At 40.5% G+C, this 26,114-nt stretch overlaps 1 protein-coding gene across 1 annotated transcript; it reads left to right on the forward strand.

The window, feature by feature from the left end:
- The first annotated feature begins 23,949 nt into the window (after window positions 1–23,949).
- cart3 (cocaine- and amphetamine-regulated transcript 3) lies at window positions 23,950–25,856 on the forward strand. Its single transcript, XM_061709040.1, has 3 exons — window positions 23,950–24,216; window positions 25,018–25,101; window positions 25,283–25,856. Exons 1-3 carry the CDS (start codon window positions 23,980–23,982, stop codon window positions 25,388–25,390), a joined length of 429 nt encoding a protein of 142 aa, XP_061565024.1. The 5' UTR covers window positions 23,950–23,979; the 3' UTR covers window positions 25,391–25,856.
- Window positions 25,857–26,114: the final 258 nt, after the last annotated feature.

The raw sequence follows: 26,114 nt of genomic DNA on the forward strand, positions 1-26,114 counted from the left end.
TAACAAGCAAACACTGCTTTGATCGTGTATGTTGATTTCCCTGTACAATAATGAAACCAGACTAGCACCCCGTTTGCACTGGAGAGTTGTGTCCTCTAGTGTGCAGCTGCAAGTCATCATTGCAATGTCTTCAAATCAGTCCTTGCCTTTTTGCTCCAATGATGATGCAAGACACTCCAATAGGTCTTTTTTGCCACCATCTTTTGACATCCGTTTTGTGGCAGGGTGGAGAGGTTGATGGGACACACGCACCTGTGTCCCATCCGCCTGAGTGGCTGCCGCTCTCCACCCTGCCTCCCTTATAAGGCAGAGCTGGACAGCGGCAAGGGGTCGCTGGTATGCTGATGTGAGCTGGCTGATGTGCTTGTGCACGTGTGGCGGTGTTCTGGTAATAAAAAGGGTTCTGCACTAAACTCCGTGTCCTCTCTATCCTGTCGGTCGGGCCCCCGTAGCACTCGCCCTGCTACAAGTTTGAAGAATAAACACTTCATGTGTAAATATTTAGCGCCTTGTTAGTGTTGTCTGAGGTCTGAATTGCATCATTTTATCAAGTCATCTCCGTTTTGCGCAGTTCTCGTTGTAATGTATTCAATAGGCTTCGGTAGGTGTGAGCACAAAGAACAACTTGTGTGCACGGCAAATGTAAAATGTTTAAAGAGAGGATTTGCAACTTTTCTTATGACTGGCTGTTTCCAGTTTCCAGTGGCGCCAACTATTTACTGTGGTTACTTGGAAATGTGTTTTCCAGCCATCTTTTATACCTGTCAAGTTTGTAGGATAATAGGCCCTTACGGGCCTGCGAATGTACAGCAGAGGTGGACTCAAGATAAGGGGGTGCCATGTTTACACAGGGGAAGGGAAAGAAGGAGGGATGTCACTTTATCAGCCAAAGATGGAGACAATGTGACAGACTCACAGAAAGTGCACAGTGAGACTGATAAACACTTCTAAACAACAAGTAAACCACTTTTTACTTGTGCGGTTTTAGAAACGTGAGGAACTTATGGTTTCAAAATGATTTATTTCTGGTTCATCTCATCAAATGTGCACTATCTGCAATGTCATTTCCTCAAGGTGACCAAAACAGTTCCCTTAATATACCTGGGAGCCGCCGGCACAGGGGGCAAATGTCATTTAAGAACATAAGCCTGAGATCAGGCCAGGCGTAAAGGGTTCAAATCCTTCAACTGATCTTCAGGCGTAAAAACTGTACCATAAAAGTCAAATTCAAACTATTTTTCAACTCCTTTTAAAGTTCATAATGCCATTAAAACAGTCCCAAAATGTCTCAGCAGCATAAACACTCGCGGAATCAAACTGAAAAATCACAAAAAAATGTGTCAGATTTGCACTTGAAGACATTTTAATGATATTACAAAACAAATGCTTTACACTTTATGGACAAAATCAGCAAATTATGATGATCGGCTGATCGCACAACAACTTTGCTGCTCAGGGAAATATAGACAGAGCTCAATGTCAATATTATGACGTATGTAAATGACTATGGATGCACTTTTCTTTCAGTGTGTGGGTTTTGCTGTGAGTGGGTGGCATAATAGTCATGCACAGAACTTGTAAGGTGGTATAAATACTTGCAATGACTGCCGGACCATTATATGATACATGCTGACTACTGCTATGCAGTTTAAAAAAATGGCCTTAGGTCTTAGGCAGAGTTTTGCTTGTTACTGAGAAAAGTAAGTAGTTACAGTTACTCGTTCAAATAGTAACTCAGTTGCTTTCTTAAAAATGCTCCCATTAATGTCCTTATAGCTTAATTTCGGTGTTGTACAGATTATAATACAAACTCAAAAACAAAGTAATTTTTCAACACTAATTTGTTCAAGCAAAATAAAAAAAAATAAATAAAAAAAAAAAAATAAAAAAAAAAAAAATATATATATATATATATATAGGCTAGATAAGAATAACAAGATAAAGTCTGCTCACTAATGAAATCTATGAGGAATGTTCAACTTTGCATGCCAGCAACGAAAGTAGGTTGTCTGTAAATGATCAATTTATTATTATTAATTGTCAACTCCGCTCTGAAAGATGCTTCCTTTGTTTTGGTAAACCCTCTCTCCACCAGAAATGCTTTCCCTTCCATTTAAGCTACAAACTCCTCCTCCCCACTTGTCATCACCTCTCCCCAGGTAACGGTGACTGGGTAACTTTATTTAAAGAGTGATCCATTAGACTACTAGTTACTGACAAAAGTAGCAACGTTACGGTAACGCGTTACTAACCAGCTCTGGTCTTAGGTTAAAAACGTTGACTCCAAATTAGACGGGGTCATTGGTCAGCAGTGGCTTTCATTGTTAAAAAGCTCAAACTGACAGAATACAGAGGGTGAAACCGGCATGAAGCTGCTCGGCTCCTCAGAGACAGGACTGAGCTGCAGGTAGGCGAACAAACTCCTGGAGAGAACCATCTGGCAGTGTGGAGGACTGACCATCAGGCTCCTCCGTCAGACTGATGATAAATGGGATGCAGACGCATCTAATCATCCAAATCCTCCACGCCCCATCCCAGGCAGCCGGAAAAACCCCAAACCAGACCCTAACTATTTTACCAGTACCATTTACTCAGTGACGGTGCTTTAAACTACACCCACATTTAAACTCTTAGCCTTCATTTTCATGAAAACATCTCACTTTTTTTTTACTTTCACATAATTTTTTTCTTTGAAGTTGGAGACCTGATTAGTTCTGTTCCAGTAGGTATTAACTTCTATGAGTTACTTCATAACTGATGGACCTAAGGACACAGATTTCCTTTTTTCTCTTCTTCAAAGACAAATCTTCCAGCTTCTTGTTTGATAAAACTGAGCTTCTTCTTTGCTTTGATTTTCATGTTTATTTAGTTGTGGCGGAAACTGTGGTTCAAGTCCAAATCACTAAGTTTCAGAACTTTCAGGCCACATTCTCACAAAAATGTGAGAGGAAATCAGACACAAACGGATGGCACCGCGTTGGTGGCAGCCTGCTGCAGTCCCTCTGGTCAGGTCTCCTTTTCCTTTGCCAAATCTTGAGATTTTTTATGTCTTTACACATTAATCTTTGAAACATTGTTCCAAGCCGGTTTGGACCCTGTACTGTTTACAGGATTTCTGCTGGCATTTCTGGCACTTTTACCGTAAACATCAGTTATGATGCATTTGGGAACAGTTAAAGTCCATTTAATATCCAGATTGAGACAAGTCAATGTCGTGCTTTTGAGGAAATTAAGCAGGAGTAAAATGAAGAGCAAGAGGAAGAGATTTAAACCTTTTATTTGAGTTGTCATGGAGAATGTGAGCTCGTTGGCACATGACATGACAGAAATTTAGATAACGATCAACCTGGACCATCAGGAATTAATTGCTATGTTCTTCAGGAGGATATGCTTGTTGGAAATATTTGTGGACCACAAAATTGCACGTGGTGTAATCGTGGGCATGTTAAGGTGAAGGAGCTTTGAGGGGCTTTGACGTCCCATCCACGTCTTTCAGAGATAATCTGTCTCATCTGCTGACACTGTGCGATGCCATCAGATCGGTTGTTGCCGGGCTACAAACACAACATCGCAGTCACACATTTGTGGAGATCTCTGGAGACTTTAGTCCTCGTCTCTCTGCGGGAACTCAAACCCTCCAACTGTTTTGTTTTATTTTCACTTATTCATTACTAATTCATACTGCAACAATGATGTAATATCTTTAGAATTAAGAAAAGAGAAACATTCAGTTAAACTCAATTTAATGCAAGTTCAAGACTTTTTAAATCTGGTGAAAAAAAAGTGTAAGCACACTGCTGCCCTCGTGCAAAGACACAAGTTTAGAAATTCAGTCAGTTTTAGTCACAGAATGAATTTATCCGGCCTCAGGTGTCTGTCAAACAACATTCTGCTTTCATGCAACTTACACACACATGCACACACGTGCACAAACATGCACTCTCGCAGGGTGAATACAACTGCCTACCGTCGCAGCTTTCTGGCAGTAATTTTAGATGTTTTATTATTTATTGGACGCCAGGATTTTTGGGGGGGGGTTATTTACGGCTGCAGGATTTAGGTCATCCTTACACTGTGTTTGATTGAGAGTCCACAGAAAAATAATTTGATGACCTAAGGTCTAATCTTGACTCTAAAAAAAGGATAAGTGCATCTGGACTGACTGTGTCACATCACACGTCGCATATCTTTTTCAGTAACTGTGACATTTCTGGCGCCTGGCCGGAAGAAATATTAAAGGCTCTCCTTCTGAGCTCCAGCCTCGCTGCCACCTTCCCCTTCTCAGAGATGCATAAAACCTCTCTGCTTCATTAAGAGCAGAAATCGCTGTCAGAAGGACAATTAGAAGAAGGACCAAGCCAAAAATACGAGTGTAAAATTGAACACAGTTCTGGCTGCACTCAGTAACTGTTTCCATTAAGTGACAGTCAGCATATTTTATAAATTTCCATCGCTGAGATTAGAGTCAGAAAAATTGCTTTTTTTCCATCATAAATAACCCTCAGTTCATCTCAAAAATAACTTGGGTTCAATTCCACTTTCCTCTCCGAGGAGAAGTCCTTTCTAAACAGAGGAGGAAAAGCTGACAGCAGGAATCTGTTGAAGACAAATTCTGACATTTAAATAGTTATCATCTGAATGTGGAAACATCTGCCACTTTAATTTAATAAATATGTGTACTATGTTATTACAAATGGCAAATGATGTTCATGATGTACAATTTAAATCACACCAAATCCCTGCTAGCCAGCACCTGTACTGAACATGCAGGGTAAGATAATATTGTAGAGATGTAGTGTTTCTCCTATATTTAAACGTCTCAAAAAGGTCAAGTCTAAAGTTTATAACCACACTGTACACTCCATGAGTTGCATCCATTGCCAGTGTCAATGCATTATTATTGTCAGTGTCAAGGTGTCAGTGTCAGATGTTAAAGAGCATATTGCAGGTTAGAATTTTTTCAAAAATGATACCTGACCTTATGTGAAAATGACTATGTGAGAAGTTAATGTAGGATTTAATATGTTTTACAAGACATAAGGGCACTTATTCAGAGGAAAAAGTGGCTGATTTTAGCCAAGCTCGTACAAACGCTCTTTTTTTTGACCACCGCGTCATATGACGTCACGCCAGGGAGCATCTCCACAGCTCTGCCTCATCTGACTGCCCAGACCCCGTACACACGTAGCTGGTTATCTGCTAAACCCAAGATATTTTCCTACGTTTGGACCTGTCATCCACATGAAAACACAAATAAACGAATGTTTAAAAAAACTCTGGGCAAAGGGAAGATTTTTGAAAACTCCGTTTATGTAGATGCGTGTAGACCTGGTGTAAACAGAGACAACCGGAGTTTTGCGTTTTCGAACGTCACATTATGCTCCAAAACAGCAACGAATCTGCTCTGATTCTGACGTCTAACGTGCGACCTTTGTTTACTACAGTTCTACAGATGATCCACCATCTGTTCTCCAAGCTATTTATTAAATAAATGGTCTCTGCTCTTGACACCATTACACCGACGCGGAGCCTACGCCGTAGGGTACGCGGCGACGCGCAGCAGGGCTGCAGCAGGGCTGCGTCGGTTAACGCGGCAGCTCCGCGGTGGGACCATGGATCTGACACGGGGGGAGTCGAGCTCGTTTCCCGAGAATGAGACGCGGGTCCCGGGAAAGCTGCGCAGCCCTGCTGCAGCCCAGCGTCGATTAATGCGGCAGCTCCGTGGCGGACACCGGGGGGAACTCCAGCTCGTTGCCCGAGGAGGAGGCGCTGATCCCGGGGTAACTGCGCCGCGGAGGCGGCCCGGAGTCCGGAAGACCAGATGATCTACAGGTTTGTGCTTATGAAAGTGGTCGAAAACGCATATCTTCGGTTCTGTGTGGAAGGTTTTTTTTTTTTTTAACAACGATGTAATGTGGATACAAATTATTTTATAAACGAAGGGAGGGGAGTATTTGGTTTTAAAAATACCCGGCTATTTCGGATGCTTTTAAAAAAAGAAAGAGAAGATAATAAGCCTGTTTTCTGTTTAGAAAGTACAAACGTAGACAGATTACAAGTACTCACCCGTTTTTAAGGAGTTATTTTCGGAGTTTCTTTCAGGAGCACGGGTGCTGCAGTGAATAAAGGCGGATTTATGGTTCTGCGTAAAATCGACGGCGTAGCCTACGGTGTAGGGTACGCGGCGCACGCAGCGTTCGGTGCGTCGCCGCGTAACCTACGCCGTAGGGTCTGCGTTGGTGTAACGCGGACCCATAAATCAGCCTTTTAAAAAGCGAGTTTCAGCTGTCAATCAAAAGAACATGGGGGCCCTAACGGGTTCGTAATTATAAGGCTGTGGCCCGTCATATTGGTGTGAATACACATTCACAACCTCTTCAGTGTCACAACTAACATTAAGATCCATTATTTTTCCTATTGTTGAATTCACCGCGCTCCCCAGTGTGACGTCACTCCCGGTTCAGCTTTTTCAGATGCGGAAGTAAAATACTCTCACAAAAACAACTCCAGAGGTCACTGTAGTATATATTTATGCGTATTTCAATGAAAATTCAGTTCCTACATTCTTTTCCTACACATTGATTCACAGGGGTCTCCAACCTGCAATATGCTCTTTAACTTACATGCAGAAGCCCACTATAAATACGTATAATCTCAAATAAAATGTGCCTTCTTATTAAATGTAACCAGGTTTCTTCATTTTTCTAAACTTTTATTTTCTTCTGATCTAAAACTAGTCATCCTTTATTTGCCTTAACCTCATCCACACCCAACCATGATCATGTCCAAACTGCAGCGTGTAGGTCCTGCAGAAAACAAAGTGTAACTCAGTATCAGTTATGTTAGTGCCTCAGTCTATGGCAAGTTATATTAAATAATATATCATTATTAGCTATTTTTTGTCATTTCTTTTCTCTCTTGGAAGCTGGAGAGGTGCATATAGGTCCTAACGAGAAGAGGAATGAACATCAATCGCAGTGAGACAGAATATGTATAAAAGGGAGATGGCAGAACTTGGGCTTAACTGTGCAGATCAATGAGGAGTATGAAAGTAGCTGACGAAGAGAGTGCAGGAAGATTGGATTGGGTGGAGAAGAGCGTTTGGAGTTACCTGAGGTAGAAGAGTAGAAGTAAGAGTAAAAGGTTTAATTCACTTCAATACGATTTTATTTATTTAGCATTGATTACAATAAAAGTTGTCTGTAGGATCTTTCCAGAGACCCAGAACATGACCCCCGAGCAATTATTACATAAACATAACGTAAACAATGTCAGGTAAAAAACTCCCCTAGTGGGAGGAAAACATTAAACCAAACAGTGGCAAGAAAAACTCCCCTTTAGGAGGGAATAAACCATGAGCAGGACCTAGATCATAAGGGGGGAACCTCCTGCTGAAGTTCCAGCTGGGCAGAGCAGGAAAAGAGAAAACAGACAGAGAGAATGAAGAACAGAGAGAGGGGGGGCATAGGTATATTGTCAAAGGTCCAAAAGGTAAGACATATTAGTATTAATTATCCATGAGCAGGAAAACTAAGAGTTCTTTGTTCATATGACTGATACATGATTAGATGGTGTACTACAGGGATGACTATATAAACCGTTTAGACAGCAGACACTGAGGTGGTCAGAGGGTTGGACTGCAGGTGAGGATGCAGCTCCTGAAGCTCTGGCCTGCAAACATGTACAGAAGAGAAAAAGGGGGGCAGACCATCACAGCAACAAACTACATGAACAATGTAGAACAATTATGGTGATGAGATACTTCTAATAACTGTTAATTGATCTGAAGAAAGGAAAGGAAAGGAGAGGAGAGAAGAAGGGGTGATGGGCACCGCTCAGTGGATCATGTTGGTGCCCCCCTGCAGCGTAGCTCTATAGCAGCATATCTACAACGAAAATGACTACTGGCCCTAACACACTTTAGTTTACACTAACTAGAGGTTTACTTAACACTAACTAGAGGAACAGATCAGGTCTTGCAAATGTCGCGGAGCTAAGCTGTTTTGGGCTTTATACGCAATGAAATGACGTAATGAAATTTAAAAGAAGTTTTACGGGTAGCCAGTGGAGTGAGGGTGACAGCAATCACGCTGCTGCATTTTGAATCAGCTGGAGGATATTCAGAGAATTACTTGGACATCCTGCTAATAACATCCATCCCATCCATTATCTATACCCACTTTATCCTTTTCAGGGTCACGGGGTCTATCCCGTGGTCTATCCAGTCTATCCAAGCTCATTTCAGGTGAGAGGCAGGGGTTACACCCTGGACAGGTCACCAGTCCATCGCAGGGCCACATATAAACACACAAACCATGCACACTCACGCTCACACCTACAGGCAATAGAATCACCAATTAACCTAGCATGCATGTTTTTTGGACTGTGGGAGGAAGCCGGAGTACCCGGAGGAAACCCACGCAAGCACGGGGAGAACATGCAAACTCCACACAGAAAGGCCCCTGCCGGGCTTGGGAGTCGAACTGGGAACCTTCTTGCTGTGAGGCAACAGTGCTAACCACTAAGCCACCGTGCTGCCCCCTGCTAATAACACATTACAGTAATTTAGTCTAGAAGATACAAACGCGTGATTTAGTTTTTCTGCATCACTCTGCAAGAGGATTTTCCTAATCTTTGCGATACTACGTAGACAGAAAAATGCTGCCTTACAAACCTGATTAATATGCTGTTTAAACGACAAATCCTGATCGAAAAAAAAAACACCAAGGTTTTTCTTAGTTAATCTGGAGACCATCGCAACACCATCTAATCCCTTCCTAAAGTGTTTGGGACTAAAAATAATAACCTCTGTTTTATCAGAAATTGGAAGCCAAAATTTCCGGACATCCAGTCCTTGATGTCCCTAAGACATGCCTGAAGTTTAACTAACAGTTCTTTTTCATCTGGCTTCATTGACAAATAGAGTTGTGTATCATCAGCATAGCAATGAAAATGTATGCCATGATTCTGGATTATACTTCCCAATGGCTGCATGTATAAACTGAACAAGATTGGGCCTAGCACTGAACCCTGTGGAACACCATAACAGACCTTCGACTGTTCTGAAGGAACCTCATGTACATGAACAAACTAAAATCTGTCAGATAGATATGATTTAACCAATGTAGAGCTGTCCCTTTAATCCCAACAACATGCTCTAACCTGTGCAGTTAGATGCTGATCTACAGTGTCAAAAGCAGCACTGAGGTCCAGTAGAACCAGTATGGACACTAATCCCTTATCTGAGCCCATAAGAAGGTCATTCCTGACTCGATCTAGTGCTGTCTCTGTGCTGTGATGCATTCTGAACCCTGACTGAAAAACCTCAAATAGATCATTTCTATACAAATGGTCACATAACTGGATAGTTAGATACAAATGGTAGGTTGGAACTTGGTCTATAATTCGCTTTTTTAGAGAAAGGTTTAATTAGTTAGATGGTAGTGATGTCAGCCCCTCCCTGTGGGTTGGAGGTGGTAACACTGACTAAGATAGGAGGCCGACCTGGATGTAGCAGAGCTGAAGACTTTCTTTACAAAGCTTTCTTTACATAACTGGCTTGCAACTACCTTTTCAAAATACAAGGATGGACAGGATTAACACAAGCACATCAGACGAACAGTCAGGGTTAGACGCCTGGCGATGAAGTAAAAGAGGTTCGACTGAGATGGTTTGGACACTTAAAGAGGACGTTGAGTGAACACACTGGAAGAAGAAAACTGTAAAAAACACGACATCAGCACCAGCTGAAGTTCTAGGTATCCTGTCGTATGTGAGGTTTTGATCTCAGGCTTCGCATAAAAATCTCAAGTCATTTAACAGATTTAATCTAGAGCTTCATCTTTCTATGAACCCTCTCTTTTCGTTCGCCTTCACTCTCAGTCTCCAGCTCAAATAAAATGAACTATAACAAACTTCTAGTGAATGAACTTTATGAGTGATTTTCTCCTGTGTGACCCAGCACACCAATAAATCAGCTGCTGAGCCGTTTGACTGGAAAAAAGCGTTTCTAAAAAAATCAAACAGTCTTTAAAAAGCGTGAAATGAACACAGAACCTTTCATTTAGGACATAACCTTAATTACACGCCATAAATTGAGTTCCTCGTTTTCATATTTTTCATGGGTAAATGTTGACTTTAGTATTAATGCTGGAAAAGTGTAATGAATAAAAAAACTGTTTTGGAAAGAAAAAGCAAATGACTTTCAAGGAAAGTAGAAAACATTTTGTACAAAGCTATCATGCAGATGCCTTTTTAGAGTTCTTATTAAACAGTACATTCAAACAATCAAATTACTCTGTGTATGTTATTGGAGACAAACACATTTGATGAGGAGGATCTGTGTCAGGAAGGGTGTCCAACATTAAAGGAGCATGAGGCTCCTTTTAAGAAATGAGACTCATTAGCGCCACCCTTCGCCACGACGGCCATCGGGGGTACTGCAGCCAACAGCGAAGCCGGCACGGGAGAACGGGGAGAACGTGCATGCAGCGTCATGTGACGTCACATCCACAGGACAGCGCGGGAAATTCCGGCCTGGAATTGCAGCACATTTTGCAGCACACAGCCTGTTCAAGGCAACGGAGAGATACACTAGAGGGCTCATTCTTTTTGGTTTGGAACGCTTCATCTGACATTATTACTAGAAAACTTAAAACGTATACAAATTTTTTTCATAAATCCTGCCTCAATCCTGCCTCATGCTCCTTTAAATCATCATGCAGAACATGACAATGTTATGTTAGCTTCTGCCAACAGACTGCTGACTGGATGGATGGATGGATGGATGGATGGATGGATGGATGGATGGATGGATGGATGGATGGATGGATGGATGGATGGATGGATGGATGGATGGATGGATGGATGGATGGATGGATGGATGATGGATGGATGGATGGATGGATGGATGGATGGATGGATGGACACAGGGAGGAATTTTCACAGTGACGGCCATGAAGGAGCCAGTTTTCACCATCTACAGCAACAACTTCATAGGGGTTTCAGGGATTAATTTGTCAAAGTGACAGAATGTAAATTTATCTATGTCACTACATTTTCTTGTCAAATGTTGAGGGTGCGGTAAAAACACGTTCACAAGTGAGTTGTTTTACTCTTGTGGACAAATCCCCCACTTACGCTTCCAGAGGAGTTTCTCTGCTGTTTAAGCTGATGTCTTGATTGAATCAGACTGACTTTTGACAGATTCGGGGTGGGGACGAGAGAATGCATTGACCTGCACATGATTTGTTGCCGCCTTTCCTTTCTCTTCAAAAAGTGCCACAACTTTGGGCTTTCTTTAATCTTATCTGACAGTCAAAGTCAAGGTGAACATTCATGAGATCTTAAGCTGGTTCATCCGTCCATTTAGACAAGGCAGCATTTTACTCAGGGGCACTTTCCTGTTCTCGTTGAGCAGTCACAACATGTTCCTAGGATACATACGCCATTCCTCGAGCAAATTCTGCATTGAATTCAGAGCTTCTTCTCAGACAGGCCTGCTGGGAGGCATCCAGGAAACATCCTTAATGAACTGATTCGTTATGACACTATAGAGAATTGTTGTACTGAGTTCTCACCTCATGTTAAAGGATGAGTGCTACCACCATGGAAGAAACCCATTTCGTTACTCATGAGTCATGACCATAAGGGAGGGTTGGAAAGGCACAAAAAGCCCATGGCTGTAAACCCCACACCAATCTACCCGTATCATGTCTTTTGCTTGGGACAGAACCCAGTTTGCATGGTTTCTGTTAAGCATTTTATACCTGTTAGGAAAATCTGACACAGAGGTAAAGTGGTCTGAATCCTTCATGCTAACCACGATAACTGTGATATCACCAGTAAAAGTATGCATTTTGGGTATAAAATCAATGTTTTTAAAGGTATTAACCTCAAAACCTGACAATGTCTCGTAATCAAACCCTTTATTACACAACAGACATCATAAATTCATAGGGGTGGGGTACAACACAGTCATTTGTCAGTTCTGTAGCAGATATTTCCAATAAAATACTTTGGCACATGCACATATTGTTTTAAAAATTATGAAAATAAATCCTTTATTTGACATTGGCTGTACACAACATTGTGCAGCCTGTTGGGTTGTTCCTTCCATACGACCTCCCTTGTCACTTCAAGTTGCAATGTTATGGCTTTGAAATGCCTGGAATAGTTCAGACTATAGATCTTTTTTTTCCTCATCTTGAGTGGCAAGCAATGGCTTTGTGTCTATGTTCGACAATCACAAAAACTTGAGATTGGAATTGATTTTTAGTCCCAGATGAGCAGGTGCAGTTAAAACACTCCAAAGATTTAATGAGTCATGGGTTTGTTTTGTAACATAACACCGATTGAACTGATTGAACTGAGTCATATCTCACACTCGTGTGGGCGGCTATAGCACTGATCCTCACGCTCCCTCAGATACTGAGAAACATTCAGGGGGGTGTATATACAATGGCTACCAACTCCTGCATCGCCATTATCAAATTATAGATTCAATTTTGGATTCAGACCAAAATTCCCAAAAAACGTCTGAATCTGTAGCTGCGTCAAGGAGGAGGGACAACTGGCAGAGCAAAGGTTGGACTCATGTCCTCGTCTTAAGGCTGAATACCTCAAAGGAATCACTACATTTGAACTGGTTATGCATTTCTACTTTTTGATGCTCTATAAGGTTAAAGTAGGGTGGAACATGATAATAAGGGTTCCAAGGGTGGTTCAGTTCACATGAACATGTTGCACCAAACTCTTTTCTAATGAAAGTTAAGTCAAGAAATATGTTTTTAATTCCAAATGAATTAAGATATTTGCTGAGGCCACAAACAAAATCTGGTTTTGGGTTCCCAAAATTCTAGGACATATTTTCCATCTTATATTTTCACTCAAAAGGCAGTGGGCATCCTGAGGAGAGCGAAGCGGCGTAGTATTCTTACTTGTCTACTTGGTTTCTTAAACCTTTGATTTTGCAGTTAAAAGTCATCGATGCCTGGCCCGGGGGCAGGACACTGAACCCTTCCCTGCCCCCAGCCATGTGTTGATCCCAAGCCTGAATAACTGGAGTGGTTGTGTCAGGAGGGGTACAGGAGGGGAGTAGATCATTATGCAGGACACACCACAGGGCAGTGGTGACCACTAACTAAAGCTGAAAGACAAAAGTGCTGATGAAAACAGCAACAAGTACCCTCAGCAGCTGTAAGTGTTGAAGAAAAAGCATCATGTGCATGATTTCAGGTTCCTAAAATGTTAAAAGCTGAAAGATAACGTAACCACACAATCATCTAAATGTTAATAGTCACTTTGACTGAAAAAAAATAACATGTTCTGTTGTGTGTGTCTGCTTGTTTCCTTTGTAAAGGTTTTCCTGCGCGTAGACGGCATGTGTGTTTCTGCACCTCTTTTCTGCAGCAGAGATGAAGAAAATTCTTCTCATTGCCAGAAAAATGTCACTCGACCGTTCCTCTACACTGCAATTACACAAGAGAGAACAGTGTGCATTATTTAAGGACAAATGTACGCCGTGTAGGCAGACAGAAGCAAAAAGGTCCCAAACCTACAACCCTTAATTACCTCACAGTGACGCACAAGAGTGAATCTGAAGGATGCTAGGCAGACGGAGGGAACTTGTCCCGGTCTATGTTATTTACTGATCCAGTGAGCCTCTCCTCTGTCCCCTGGGTTCTTAAGGAAAGGATGGTGTTTGGCACTTTTTCCTCATAAATGTTTTATTATTCATGCAACGTCATTATTATTTTTCCTCCTTTGATGTTCGGCTCTTTAAAATTCTTTTCTTTTAGTTCATAAAAGTTGAAATATTAAATCCAGGGAGGGAAGATCAAAGCTGGTTTATCGTCCCTTCAACACGCTTGAAATGTTCCACAACATGACAGACAGTTTAAAACGGACTCCTGCAGCCCACGCTTGAATCAACCTGTGTCCTCAGTGCACCTGGCAGCCTTTTACGGACGCAAAACTATGATTTAATGGTGGGGAATGACAGGTTTTACATTAATTATCTCTTCCACCCACACAGGTTTGTAAACAATGCTCCTCTCTCCTACGTATGTGTTTACAATAAATATCATGTAAAATGAGATTACTTTAATGGCAGTGTAGGGATTCAAAGAAATGACAGCTGATATGAGTGATTCATTGTGGCAGGAAGCGGTCAGCTGCTGCTTGAGTGTATGAATTAAGGCTGGTGGTGTTGGGTTGGGGGTGCATTAAGCTGGTGTAGAGCAAATAAAGAAACAGTGAGGAAGAAAAAAAGGAGGTGAAAATATTTGCTGAGGCACTTTTTCTTTTAACTAAAAATGAAGACTATTTTAAGACCTGCACTTCTTGGTCAGCGACTGTAGGAACTCGATGTGTTTATTTGGCCTGTCAGACAATTATGACCACAATGCGAGCAGAGGAGCTGCCACGGCGCTCCATACCTGGATGCAGGGCTGACTGATTTTTAGAGACAGCTCGAGGACATCCCAAATTATCTTCAATCACCATCAGCTTGTCATGTATCAGAGAATGTCTTCAGGAAGGGAAGTCTACTCAACAAAGAAACCTTATAATTCACTCCAAGCTTTCTCGCGTTAAAGGAGATAAATTATGGAAAATAAAATGCTTTTTCTGAGCTAAGCAAATAAGAGCCTCACATTGGTTAATTACTGCATGGATGATTATGCTTCCGCTGGCAACCACTTATTGAACCCGAACTGACTGACACATCCTGTGGTAGGAACAGTGTTGGGTGTAACGCGTTACAAAGTAACGTTGGGTATATGTTGGGTATGTAGGGTACGGCGTAGGGTACGGCGTAGGGTACGGCGTAGGGTACGCGGCGCCGTGCGCCGTACGGCTCAATCGCCGCGTACCCTACGCCGTAAGCTCTGCGTTGGTGTAACGCGGAACCATAAATCAGCCTTTAGCGTGATTTTACGTGATTTTACGTGATTTTACGTGATTTTACGTGATTTTACGGGACTTTACGAATACACATTTGTGCTGATCTGGGCACTGCAGTAATAAGGTTCCAACTACAGGACTGTCTCAGAAAATTAGAATATTGAGATAAAGTTCTTTATTTTCTGTTATGCAATTAAAAAAAACTAAAATGTCATACATTCTGGAATAATTACAAATCAACTGAAATATTGCAAGCCTTTTATTATTTTAATATTGCTGATTATGGCTTACAGTTTAAGATTAAGATTCCCAGAATATTCTAATTTTTTGAGATAGGATATTTGAGTTTTCTTAAGCTGTAAGCCATGATCAGCAATATTAAAATAATAAAAGGCTTGCAATATTTCAGTTGATTTGTAATGAATCCAGAATGGATGACATTTTTGTTTTTGTAATTGCATTACAGAAAATCACAATATTCTCTTTTTCTGAGACAGTCCTGTATATGTTGTTCATTGGCAATCGAGTTATGGTGCAGCTCAGGATATATTGTGGAGTAATCCAAAAGTAATGTAACTAGTAATGTAACTAGTTACTTTCAGCAACCACTAACTAAGTAGTGTAAGGGATTACTTTTTAAAAAAGTAACTAGTAATATGTAATGGATTACTTTTTTTGAGTAACTACCCCAACACTGGGTATGAAAGCATAAAACTTGGACTTTGAACCAATGGAAGAAGGTCACGTGGTCTACTGAGTCCAGATTTAACCAGAGGTCTAGAGTGATGGGAACATCACCTGAAGCACCGTCATTTCAACTAGTGGAAGTGGACGTGTAGTTGGACAAAGCGGATTTAAAAACTATATCAGAGCGCCCATGCTGTTTAGCACAGTCTTGTTAGTGGCTCTTTTGTCAACACAGCAGATATCAATATTTAGTGGTTAGAAGAAGCTTTTCTACCAAAAGTAGCTTCAAAGTTGAAAAGAGAAAACTGAGCAGCAGAAGGTTATCAATTAAAAGAAGTAAGATTCTTCGGTTACCCATCTCCTTTTGTCTTATCCCTTATTTGAAAGTAATTATGGTGAAAGGAAAACTTCACGTCTCTGTGGAATCTCTTTTCCAGCATGAGCAAGTGAAGGACAAAAAGAAGGTCAGAGATGCTGTTGAGAAAAAAAAAACATAAAAAAGAAAAAACACATCTACAATGAAGAGGACTTCAAGCATTCAGGTCACTTAAATCTTTTTATTCTTCATGATGAACTTTCCTTTTTTTATTCCAGCACCTCCTTCAGAGGTTTGAGCTTCATTTGTTATATTCTTATGGTCCCATTAGGTAGGCTTTTGCCATTATGGACATTTACATTCAAGGACTTGGCAGTATGAGTATGACCCCAGAAGATAAACTCAAGAGAGCGCGGTAAGTTGAAGATTAGGAATCAAACTCTCAAAGCCTTTGAATATACTGAACATGGACTACAAAGTACTGAAAGTCATCTTTATTGTTACATAAAACATGAATGCAGATACTTTACACGAGAACTGTTTCAACTACTGAGACCTGGTGAAACAAAGAACAAAGATACATGCATCAAATGAAAGGTTGTCTGGTCTCCTTCTCTGGCAGAATCAGGGTTCATCTCTTAATAAAGTATTTTTGATTAGTCCGTTCAAGACGACTAGTGGAGGGTTCTTTCACTTTAACACACATTTATGCACAAAAAACTACCATCTCCAGGAAGACTAGCTTTCATTTTGGCGCCAATGGGGATCCTTTTAAATAAACAAATCTGGATGCACAGTATTTGTAGAAAGGTTTTACCAATTTAGGCAATAAATATTGATATACATCCAGACAGCTTTTTAAAGAAAAGAAGAATGGTTGTGGTCTTTTCATTGGAAACAAATCAAGTTAGGAAGTTTTAGTTCAACACTATTAAATTCAAAGGCAGTCTTTCTAACTGACTGAAAGACCATTACTTATGAACATAATTACTTACTTCTTTCATATTAAAACAAATTAATTAAAATTAATTAAAATATGGAACAACAAAGCAAGTCATCTATCTACTAACAAATATTTGACCCGTCTGTGCTGGATACATCAGTCTGCTGTTTACTTTTACTTTACTCTAACTATCGCTCAACTGCTAGTCTCACGGATTTGAGGAAAAACATTAGACAATATAATGGTGGGGTTACTGAATATATATCTGTGATCAAACTTCCAAATGTCTACAATATTTGTGTTGTGAGGAAGACGATGAAGCAGAACTCCCTGCAGATGCACATCGATGACTCATTCTGTGGTGAAACTGGAGGTGACAGCCCCTGTTGCAGTAAAATTCAGTTTGTGTTTAAGAATCATGACATTATATCACATTTTGCCCGACACCAGCATAGTAATGATGCTCATTAATCATGGTCTTATTTCACACTAATGACTTGTGCGACCCGAGATGCAGTAATTAGTGATGAGTCAGAGCCACCGTATTTACAGTCGACCTCTTCCTTCTACGCCATCTGATGACCTCTCAAAAGTGCTGGGAAAGCATGCGATGGAGAAGGGCTTCAGACTGAACTGAATAGCTGTGTTGTCATCTCACATGCTTTCTTTCCTTCTGTTATCATCTTCAGACCTCTGTTTCAGATGTTTTCTGGACAGCAGATGTCTTTTGAACCAACAGCACAGCTCGGCAGCGTCGTATCTGGCCGGGTAATGCAGACTGTGGATATCTGAAAGGTCCAACCCTCTCCATCCGCTCATACATATTCACTCTCCCCTCACGCTGGCTTAAAACTCCCAATTTACCCAGAATGAGTTTCCTGTATTGACTCAAGGAGAATTTATTCTACAGTTGAAACACTGTTGCACAAGGAAGACATATTACATAACCAGAATGTTTAATATGAAAGAAAATGTTTACTCATCTTGGATCATTCTTAAAAACTTTCTTCAACAAACACACTAATACATTTATGTAACTTGTACTTTTCTGTCTGTTCCTTTTTACTTATACTTAAAAGCCCATCAAACAAATAAAAAAAGGGGGGGGGGACAACAGCTGTCGAGCTAAAAGCAGGTCAGACTATTAATGGTTCTGGAGAAGTTGGCATTTTGAAAATGTTATCTGGAACTGGAGATAAGTGTGGGGCCACAGAGGAGCAACAGAGGGGTGAAAAACATCTGAAACAACAGAAGAGGAAATGAGAGGGCAGCTCTTTATATCTGACATGGGAGATGCATTACCATAAGTAACCAACACAAGCAAGGTGACTGGACTTCTTCAGCTGATAACGAGAGATGCTGGAGGCAGATAAATAGAATACGGTAACTGTCCAAGAAGTCAAATACATTCACAGCTCAGGGACACGGGGCAGCTTAGGTCTCAAACTGGTAGAATAACAGTAGAGTATAATCTGAAAAAGATTAAGGAACGAAAAAACAGGAAACATTGAACTGAATTTAAATAATTCCTGATGCTTCTAGACACAAATGATAAAAGGTCCTCACCAGAGTTAATATCATTACAACAACTAAGACTAAAGCTGAAGCTAACAGCACAAAAATAAAAAAAATCTTGTTAATTGAAATACAAATTAAAAGTAAAAGGTTTTTAATGAAACGAAAACTCAATTAAAACTGAAATCAACAACACAAAACTCACTGAAACAAAATAGAACTGCAGGTTAAATTGACATTGTTTGTTTGGCACTTCATTTAAAAAAAAAACTAATTCTGTTTTTTTTTCTAATTTTAAATAAAAAAAAATTAAAACTAAGAATAAAATGAAACTAAAGCTAAATCAAAACTTAGCAGTTTCTCCAGAACTAAAAGCACTGATGAAATTGTTGAACTGAACTTGACGCAAATAATCAAACAAACTGAAAACGAAATAAAAATGATAACTATTAAAAAATTGGAGCCTCTGGTCCAGACGTACTTGTACGTAGGAACGTTTTGTTTTCCAACACAACATTCATACATAGGTAGGCCTCAGGGTTTAATCTGGAAACACTTTTATTAGGAACTTCAGGAGGAAACTCACATGAACTCGGTAAATATCAGCTGGCTGCTCTATTAGTGAATGATAAAGCTGCAGGATAATTTTGGTCAGTATTTTTCAGAGAGCTGCCGTGTTCGCTACCACGTTGCTGTGATGTCATTACAGCCATTTCAACTTGTGGATTTTGATCCGGGTCCAGTCTGAGTTCAGCAGCCGTTCTTGTGCAATCTTCTGGAAAACAACTGAGCACAACATCCATGACGAAAACAAGTTAATTCCCAAGGGTTTCAACACTTTTTCTTGACAATGTGAAACCATACAATCAATAAACGCAGTTGCCATCATCCCAACAGTGAAGTAAGGTGGAGGGAGTGTCATAATGATCCGCTAGCTCGTCGAGGGAGAAAGTAATTACCAAGTTTACCAATATATGAAATCAAATCAAATCTACTGGGTACTGCCAGGGGCTGAAACGAGCTGAAACGAGCAGAGGTGGGTGATGCTGCAGGACGCCGACCCTCAGCGTCAACGTTAATCCACCTCAGAATAGCTTTAAAAAAAGAAATTCTTTCGTTTGGACGAGCTCAGTCAGAGCCCAGACCCGAACCCCACAGAGAAAAGGCTCTGAGAGAACCGCTCACATGCTGCTGAAGTGTCCGAGCTGAAGCACCTCCTCACAGAGAAAGACTCAAAGTGAAGAAGAATGATCAAAGATTCCTTCCGACACTGTGTATGATGTATGTGCGACATGGAACCATTATTGTATGTACCTATATCTCTATGATTTTGCATTTGGATTTTTTTTGTTCACTATTGATACTTTTTTCTTTATAAAATATTTATCACATTTCATTAACTACAGAGACAACAACTTCCAGCAAAGAAAACCTTGTATTTGTCTACGTACTTGTTGAATAAAGCTGATCCTGGTCCTGATCCAGAACTTCTGCCAAAGGAGGCCCCACACATTATTATTTCCAAGGGTTCACTTGTTATTCAAGCACTTAAACGTGCACAACATTAATAATCTCAAGTACTATCTGTTTGTCTGTTAATGTGAATTAGATGAAGATCTGATTACATTTTAAGCCAATTAACTCCAAAGGTTTCACATACTTTTTCATGCAATTGCATCATCAGGACCCAAGACTTCGCTGTTATTTCCTACCAAAATCAAACTTATGTCCAACTGGCCATGGTGGCGGAGGAGTTGACCATAAACTCCTCTGTACCAGACTAATCTAGACTCAGCTCTCTTGTTGAAACTGTCCTTGCAACAGAGCCATGTTCCCAAAGACGGCAGTAAAATAAATATCAAATAAAAAAGTAATGAAAAAAATTTAAAAGAAAAGTAGAACTGATTGTTGCATTTGTCGACTCATAGTCGGACTTAAACCTGATTGCATTTAATTTGATCTTTTTCATTTAAATGGAGCATGCCCTTTCACATAACTGTATTTTCTTAACTTTACTGTATAAATCTGTATTTTATTTTTGTAACTGAACATTTACCACCATTAAGCATCTCATCTGCAGGCAGGTTGCTGGCACCAGATGACCTCAGCGTTGCACTGAAAGCAGTAGAGAAGGAAATGAAGGAAGCATCTTTTAAAGAGCAGAGTCTTTGTCAGACGTGTGTCAGCGGCTGGAAGCAGAAAAACTTTAACGAACTCATGGTTGTGAATGAAATCGCCCGGTTGTTGTGAATGAAATGTTAAATTGGTGTCTCAGTCATTAAAGCCGGGGTACAGAGAGACATGCGTCATGCTGCCTTAGGCACAATCAAAGCTTCCTGCTCCTCCATCTCCGTCAGCTCTCACTCCAGCGTTTCAATGCAGTGAGTTGGGAAAACTCGAGCACTCAATGAACACAGTTTGAGCAACAACAGCAGGCAAGGGCTGGTTTGTGTAAACATGCAGCCTTTGCATAGTCGTAGTAGACTCAGGGGGGTATATAATAGATTCAATGATATATTAGCCACGCTTTAAAGCATGTTGCATGACTAAAACACAAAGTGGAGAAGTATTTTTGTGCAGCCGGTAACATTATACTGGAACATGGTTTTCTGTTTGATTTCATTTCTGACAACTTATCTTCATCTCTTATCCCATAACATTACATGTACATGTTTAACTACACAGACACAAAATATATATTCATATGGTGCAGGAAGACGAGCATGCAGAGACAGTTCTGTACGCATGGTAAACGTATTTACTGTTTGTAAATCATAAGTACGTGCTCCACAATACGTGTCTCTTCTGTTATACCATCTGCACTTGAGATGTCAGTAATGAATGAATGAATGAATCCATCTCTTACAACAGTGATGTGGTCAAATGATGAGACTGGATCAAAAAATTTCCAAGAAAAGAAGATTTATTCGGAGGGATGGTGATCTAAAGAACGATAGGAAGCAAAAAAACAAACCCTATCTTCTTAATAATAAATATTAAGAAGAATAAAAATAAATAAATAAATAAATAAATAAATAATAATAATAATAATAATAATAATAATAATAATAATAATAATAATAATAATAATAATAATAATAATAATAATAATAATAATAATAATAATAATAATAATGCATTTTATTTGGTAGCGCCTTTCAAGTCACCTAAGGTCACTTTACAAAGAATAAAAGCATAAAATAAAAAAAATAAAAAACCAAACAACATCAAACAATATTATAACCACAGAGACAGTGTACAATCAGAGGGAGTTTGCCAGTTTGAAAAGGTGAGTTTTGAGTTTGGATTTGAAGGTTACGATGGAGTCTGAAAGTCTTATGTGTGGGGGGAGGGAGTTCCATTGTCTGGGTGCCGAGCAGCTGAAGGCTCGGGCACCCATGGGTGCCCCATGGTGCTGAGGCGTGATGTAGGGATGGTGAGTAGCCCAGAGGTTGAGCGGAGGGTGCAGGGGGGGGCTGTATTCTTGGAGGAGGTCAGAGAGGCAAGTGGGGGCTAGATGGTGGAGAGCTTTGTAAGTGAAAGGTATATAAGAGATTTCTGGATGACATATACAGATTGTTTTGGACTCAAATATCTCCTCCACCCCCAGCCCCAGTAATACCTTGAAAAAACCTGCAGTGTTGAACTGTCCCTAGCCTCTCTGCTTTCCCCCCTTTGATGTGAACAAGACCCCACCCTCCATCAGTGATTGGCTGGAGCAATGTTTTTATGGTTTGGGCGACAGGTATGTTTGTTTCCGGTCAATGGACCCAGGGCTGTATAAAGACCACCTCTTTGTTTTATTCATTTTACAATAAGCCCACAAGATGGACAGCTGAATGTGACAAAAAGAATCATTTATCCTACCTTTAATGGAGACTAATCCATGTGATTGATTTCTTTTAAACATATACTTTGTTGTCAACTACTGACCCATTCATCATTCCAGTAAACAACCAATCAAATTTCTAGGAACTCAAGAAAGCCCGGTACCTTTACCCAGCACCTTTCTTATTTATAATTTAATTGGTTTACACACTGTGCTGTGTAGCAAGAATTTGATTGGCCAAAACATGAAAAGTTGAACTTTTCTCAGTTTCTGACTGGAGTGACGCTTTGACAGCAGTGAGGTGGAGCCACAGCTCAATTTGCCAGTCTTGATTGCGAGACAGCTGCTCTATTTTCTTACCTGAACTGTGTTTGGTCAATTAATCTTTTACTGGACCCCAATTCTCTGCCCCTCCTGTCAACTTCCTCCACAGTGCACAGTGGCCCTGCTCAGGGTTTACGTTGGTGCTTCATCACCGAGCCAGGAGCTAAACAACTAGAGATCCAAGAATCAAACGGCAGGCTGCATTCTCAGCAGAGTACGTTTGCAAAAATGGCAACAAAAACTGATTGATAGCAGCATTATTGTCAATGAAAAACTCCCACGCTGTCAAGTTTCTTCATGATTCAGATTGTAAATGGACATATTCAACAGGTTGTGTAAACACAACCGTTGCATTTCTAATGAATGTATTCTGTATGTTTGCCCTGATTTGAAGAATGCCTTTAACAAAGGTGTGAGAAGCACCGAGGTATGTGATGAGTTCACTAATTCTTAATGAAAGTACTTTTATTGTAGTCTACAAATTGTCATGTATAACTGATACCATGCATCTCACAAGTTTTCTTGGCTTTGAATGTCTGCCACACCAATTTAAAGTCATGATTTATTTTCTATTTCAGAGCTGAACACAGAGGCAGTTATATACTATTATAATAACAAAGGAGGTGCATTTAAATAGCTTTCCATTTGCTGTATAACTGGCCCTTTGAGGATAAAATGCTGATATAGACTGAGATGAAATCTCACAGTCGGGCATCCCTGGACTGAGAATATCAAAGTCAACTCATCCTGTATAAATCTACTTTGGACATATTTATCAAATAAATCTTAAAAACAGACCACCTAGCGTGTGCTCTTGGTGGATTGAAATCTTCAAGAAAATACTTTGGTAATTCAGTAGGTCCTATTTCACGCTGGATAACAGATTGATCCAGCTGATGATCAAAACCTTATTTTTGAAGTCTTCAGTCATACATCAGTTTGAAGCTGAAATAGTCACAACACAACTCTTTTGAATGTTTGAATAATGTCTTATCGATTTGAGGGAGATGTTAAGAATGAAATTGTAATAATAATTTGTAAAGCCAGGACTGTAATGATAACAGAGCTTTTCTGATTTGCAGAGTCACTGTCACACTCCCTGGTCTTTTAAGTTAAACCAAATGTTAAGAGATGAATCTGAGTGGTTTTGTGTTTGCTTCTTATTTGAAATTATTATTTAATGACAAAAAATGTCGCTGATAAGTTATAGATTTGCAATTTATAACTCCATGTTGATAAAGCAGCGGTCCCACGCCGAGCTGCTGTTATTGTTGACTTTTTCAGGACTATTTTGCCCAGCAACTTTTGTGGGATGACTCACCCAACGCAGCTGTTACGCATGACAAAAAAAAAAAGAAAGAAAAAAAATCAAAGGATAAGGTGGAGCAAACGGATGGCACATCCCACATAAAAAGGTGTTTGGCGCGGGGGAGCAGCGATTTGAAAGCGAGGAAGGGTGACATGCTGCGGCGCACAGGGACCATGCACGGCTCCAGCCCCAGCTCCAGCTCCAGCTCCAGCTCCAGGCTGCCCGGCGCTGCGCTGCTGTGCGCGCTGCTGCTGCTCCGCTCCGGCTCCGCGGGAGCGCAGCTGCTGGAGACCGGGGAGCAGCTGCTGCAGTCCGGGGAGCAGCTGAGCCCCAGAGCCCTGCGGGACTTCTACCCTAAAGGTCCCAACCTCACCAGCGAGAAGCAGCTGGTAAGTCTCGCACCTGCAGCCTCCTTTCTGCACGCAAAGTTTTATTATCATTAATATTTTCAGAATCTGTATCAGAATTAGAATCAGCTTTATTGGCCAAGTTTGAACATTGTCCGACAAGGAATTTGATTCCGGTTATTTCGCTCACTCTACCCAGATTTAAAAATAGCAAACAGTAAATAAACAAATGTGGCACTTATTATATACAATTAAAAAACTGAAAGGTGCAGCAGTAGGAGAACAGAATGAGGCATACATGATTATTGTTGGAAGGTGCATTGTTACAGCTTGTGATACTGTTATTATAATTACTGTTATTATTATTGTTATTGTTATTGGACGGTGATTGATTGCTACTGTGTTTCGCCTGTTTTTCCATTACTTTGAGCGAATTATTCCTCTGGTGCGCACTTATATTGTTCTAAAAAAGCTAAATAATAAAATTTGCTTACCATTTTCTGTATACCTTAGATAAAACATATCTATTGTTTATGTTGTGTTTATGTAATAATTGCTGGGGGTTCATGTTCTGGGTCTCTGGAAAGCGCCTAGAGACAACTTCTGTTGTAATAGACGCTCTATGAATACAATTGAATTCAATTGAATTGGAAATTGAATTAATTATGCATCAGTGTGCACATTTCAGTGCACAGGACATTTGTCTATGACCCTCACTCTTATTTTTAGACTTAAAACGCTTTGCATTGTCTAAACAGACAAAACAGAAATGGATGATATATATCTTTGTGTGCGCCACTGAGGAACAAAACGCACGTTTGTCTTTGCTGCGTTTCCTGACAGCTTGGAGCTCTCCAAGAAGTTCTTGAAAAGCTGCAGGCGAAACGACTTCCTTCGTGGGAAAAGAAATTTGGCCAAGTCCCAACGGTAGATAAACTTTAAACATGTTTAAGCATCTGTAGCCTGAAGGCTGATTTATGGTTCTGCGTTACAGCAACGCAGAGCTTACGCCGTACCCTACGGTGTATGCTGTGCGTTGATTTAACGCGCAACCATGAATCAGGCTTGATCTGAAGTGCACACTGACCCACCCTGTGCTGTCCTCCAGTGTGACGTCGGGGAGCAGTGCGCCGTGAGGAAAGGCGCTCGGATCGGGAAGATGTGCGACTGTCCCCGCGGAGCCTTCTGCAACTTCTTCCTGCTGAAGTGCTTATGAGCCTCTCTGGATCGGAATGTAGCACAATGAGGACGGAAAAAAAAAACTCCAGCTCTATTTCTTTCCTATTTTTTTTTATGATACAGCTGATGGGCAGCTGAAAAGACTGACCGACCCTGAAAAACAAACTGTAGTAGCTATATATCACAAAATAAATGTCTGTAAGGATTTTATGGTGGTTAATAGAAGATGTCACAAAGATCTATCAACGTTCTTGTACATATTTTGATCCACCTGGTCTCTGTAACCATACAAACATTGTTGTGATGACCCGAACTATACAATAAAATCAGCTAAGGGTCCACATGCAGGCAGGCAGGTCTGAACAGCTACTATATAACAGGAAAATGTCAACACTCTTCATCTGCAATTCCAATGTGTCCTTTAAACTTAAACTATTTTGTTTCAGGTGAATGTTTTGTGTATGGCTCATGGTAATAAACTGTGGATCATCTTGTTTTGTAAAGCAGCTGAGTGGCTGTAAATTCTTTTAAAAATGGCTCCATCATGTACATAATAAAAAGCATCTAAAGGCGTCAGTATTTGAATGATGTTGCAGGCGTTGACGTCACGCCTCGTGTGTTGGACACTGACAACAAGAGGGGTTTAAAATTAAACCGGAGTCTGCAGCAGAGAGTGACTGTCACATTTCTGTCACTGCACCAAACACTGATTTCCATTCATTTTCACTAAGGGCAGTGATGACGACACGTGCATTGGAGAG

Source organism: Cololabis saira, chromosome 2, assembly GCF_033807715.1.
Source record: "Cololabis saira isolate AMF1-May2022 chromosome 2, fColSai1.1, whole genome shotgun sequence".
In the NCBI taxonomy this organism is placed as follows: domain Eukaryota; kingdom Metazoa; phylum Chordata; class Actinopteri; order Beloniformes; family Belonidae; genus Cololabis; species Cololabis saira.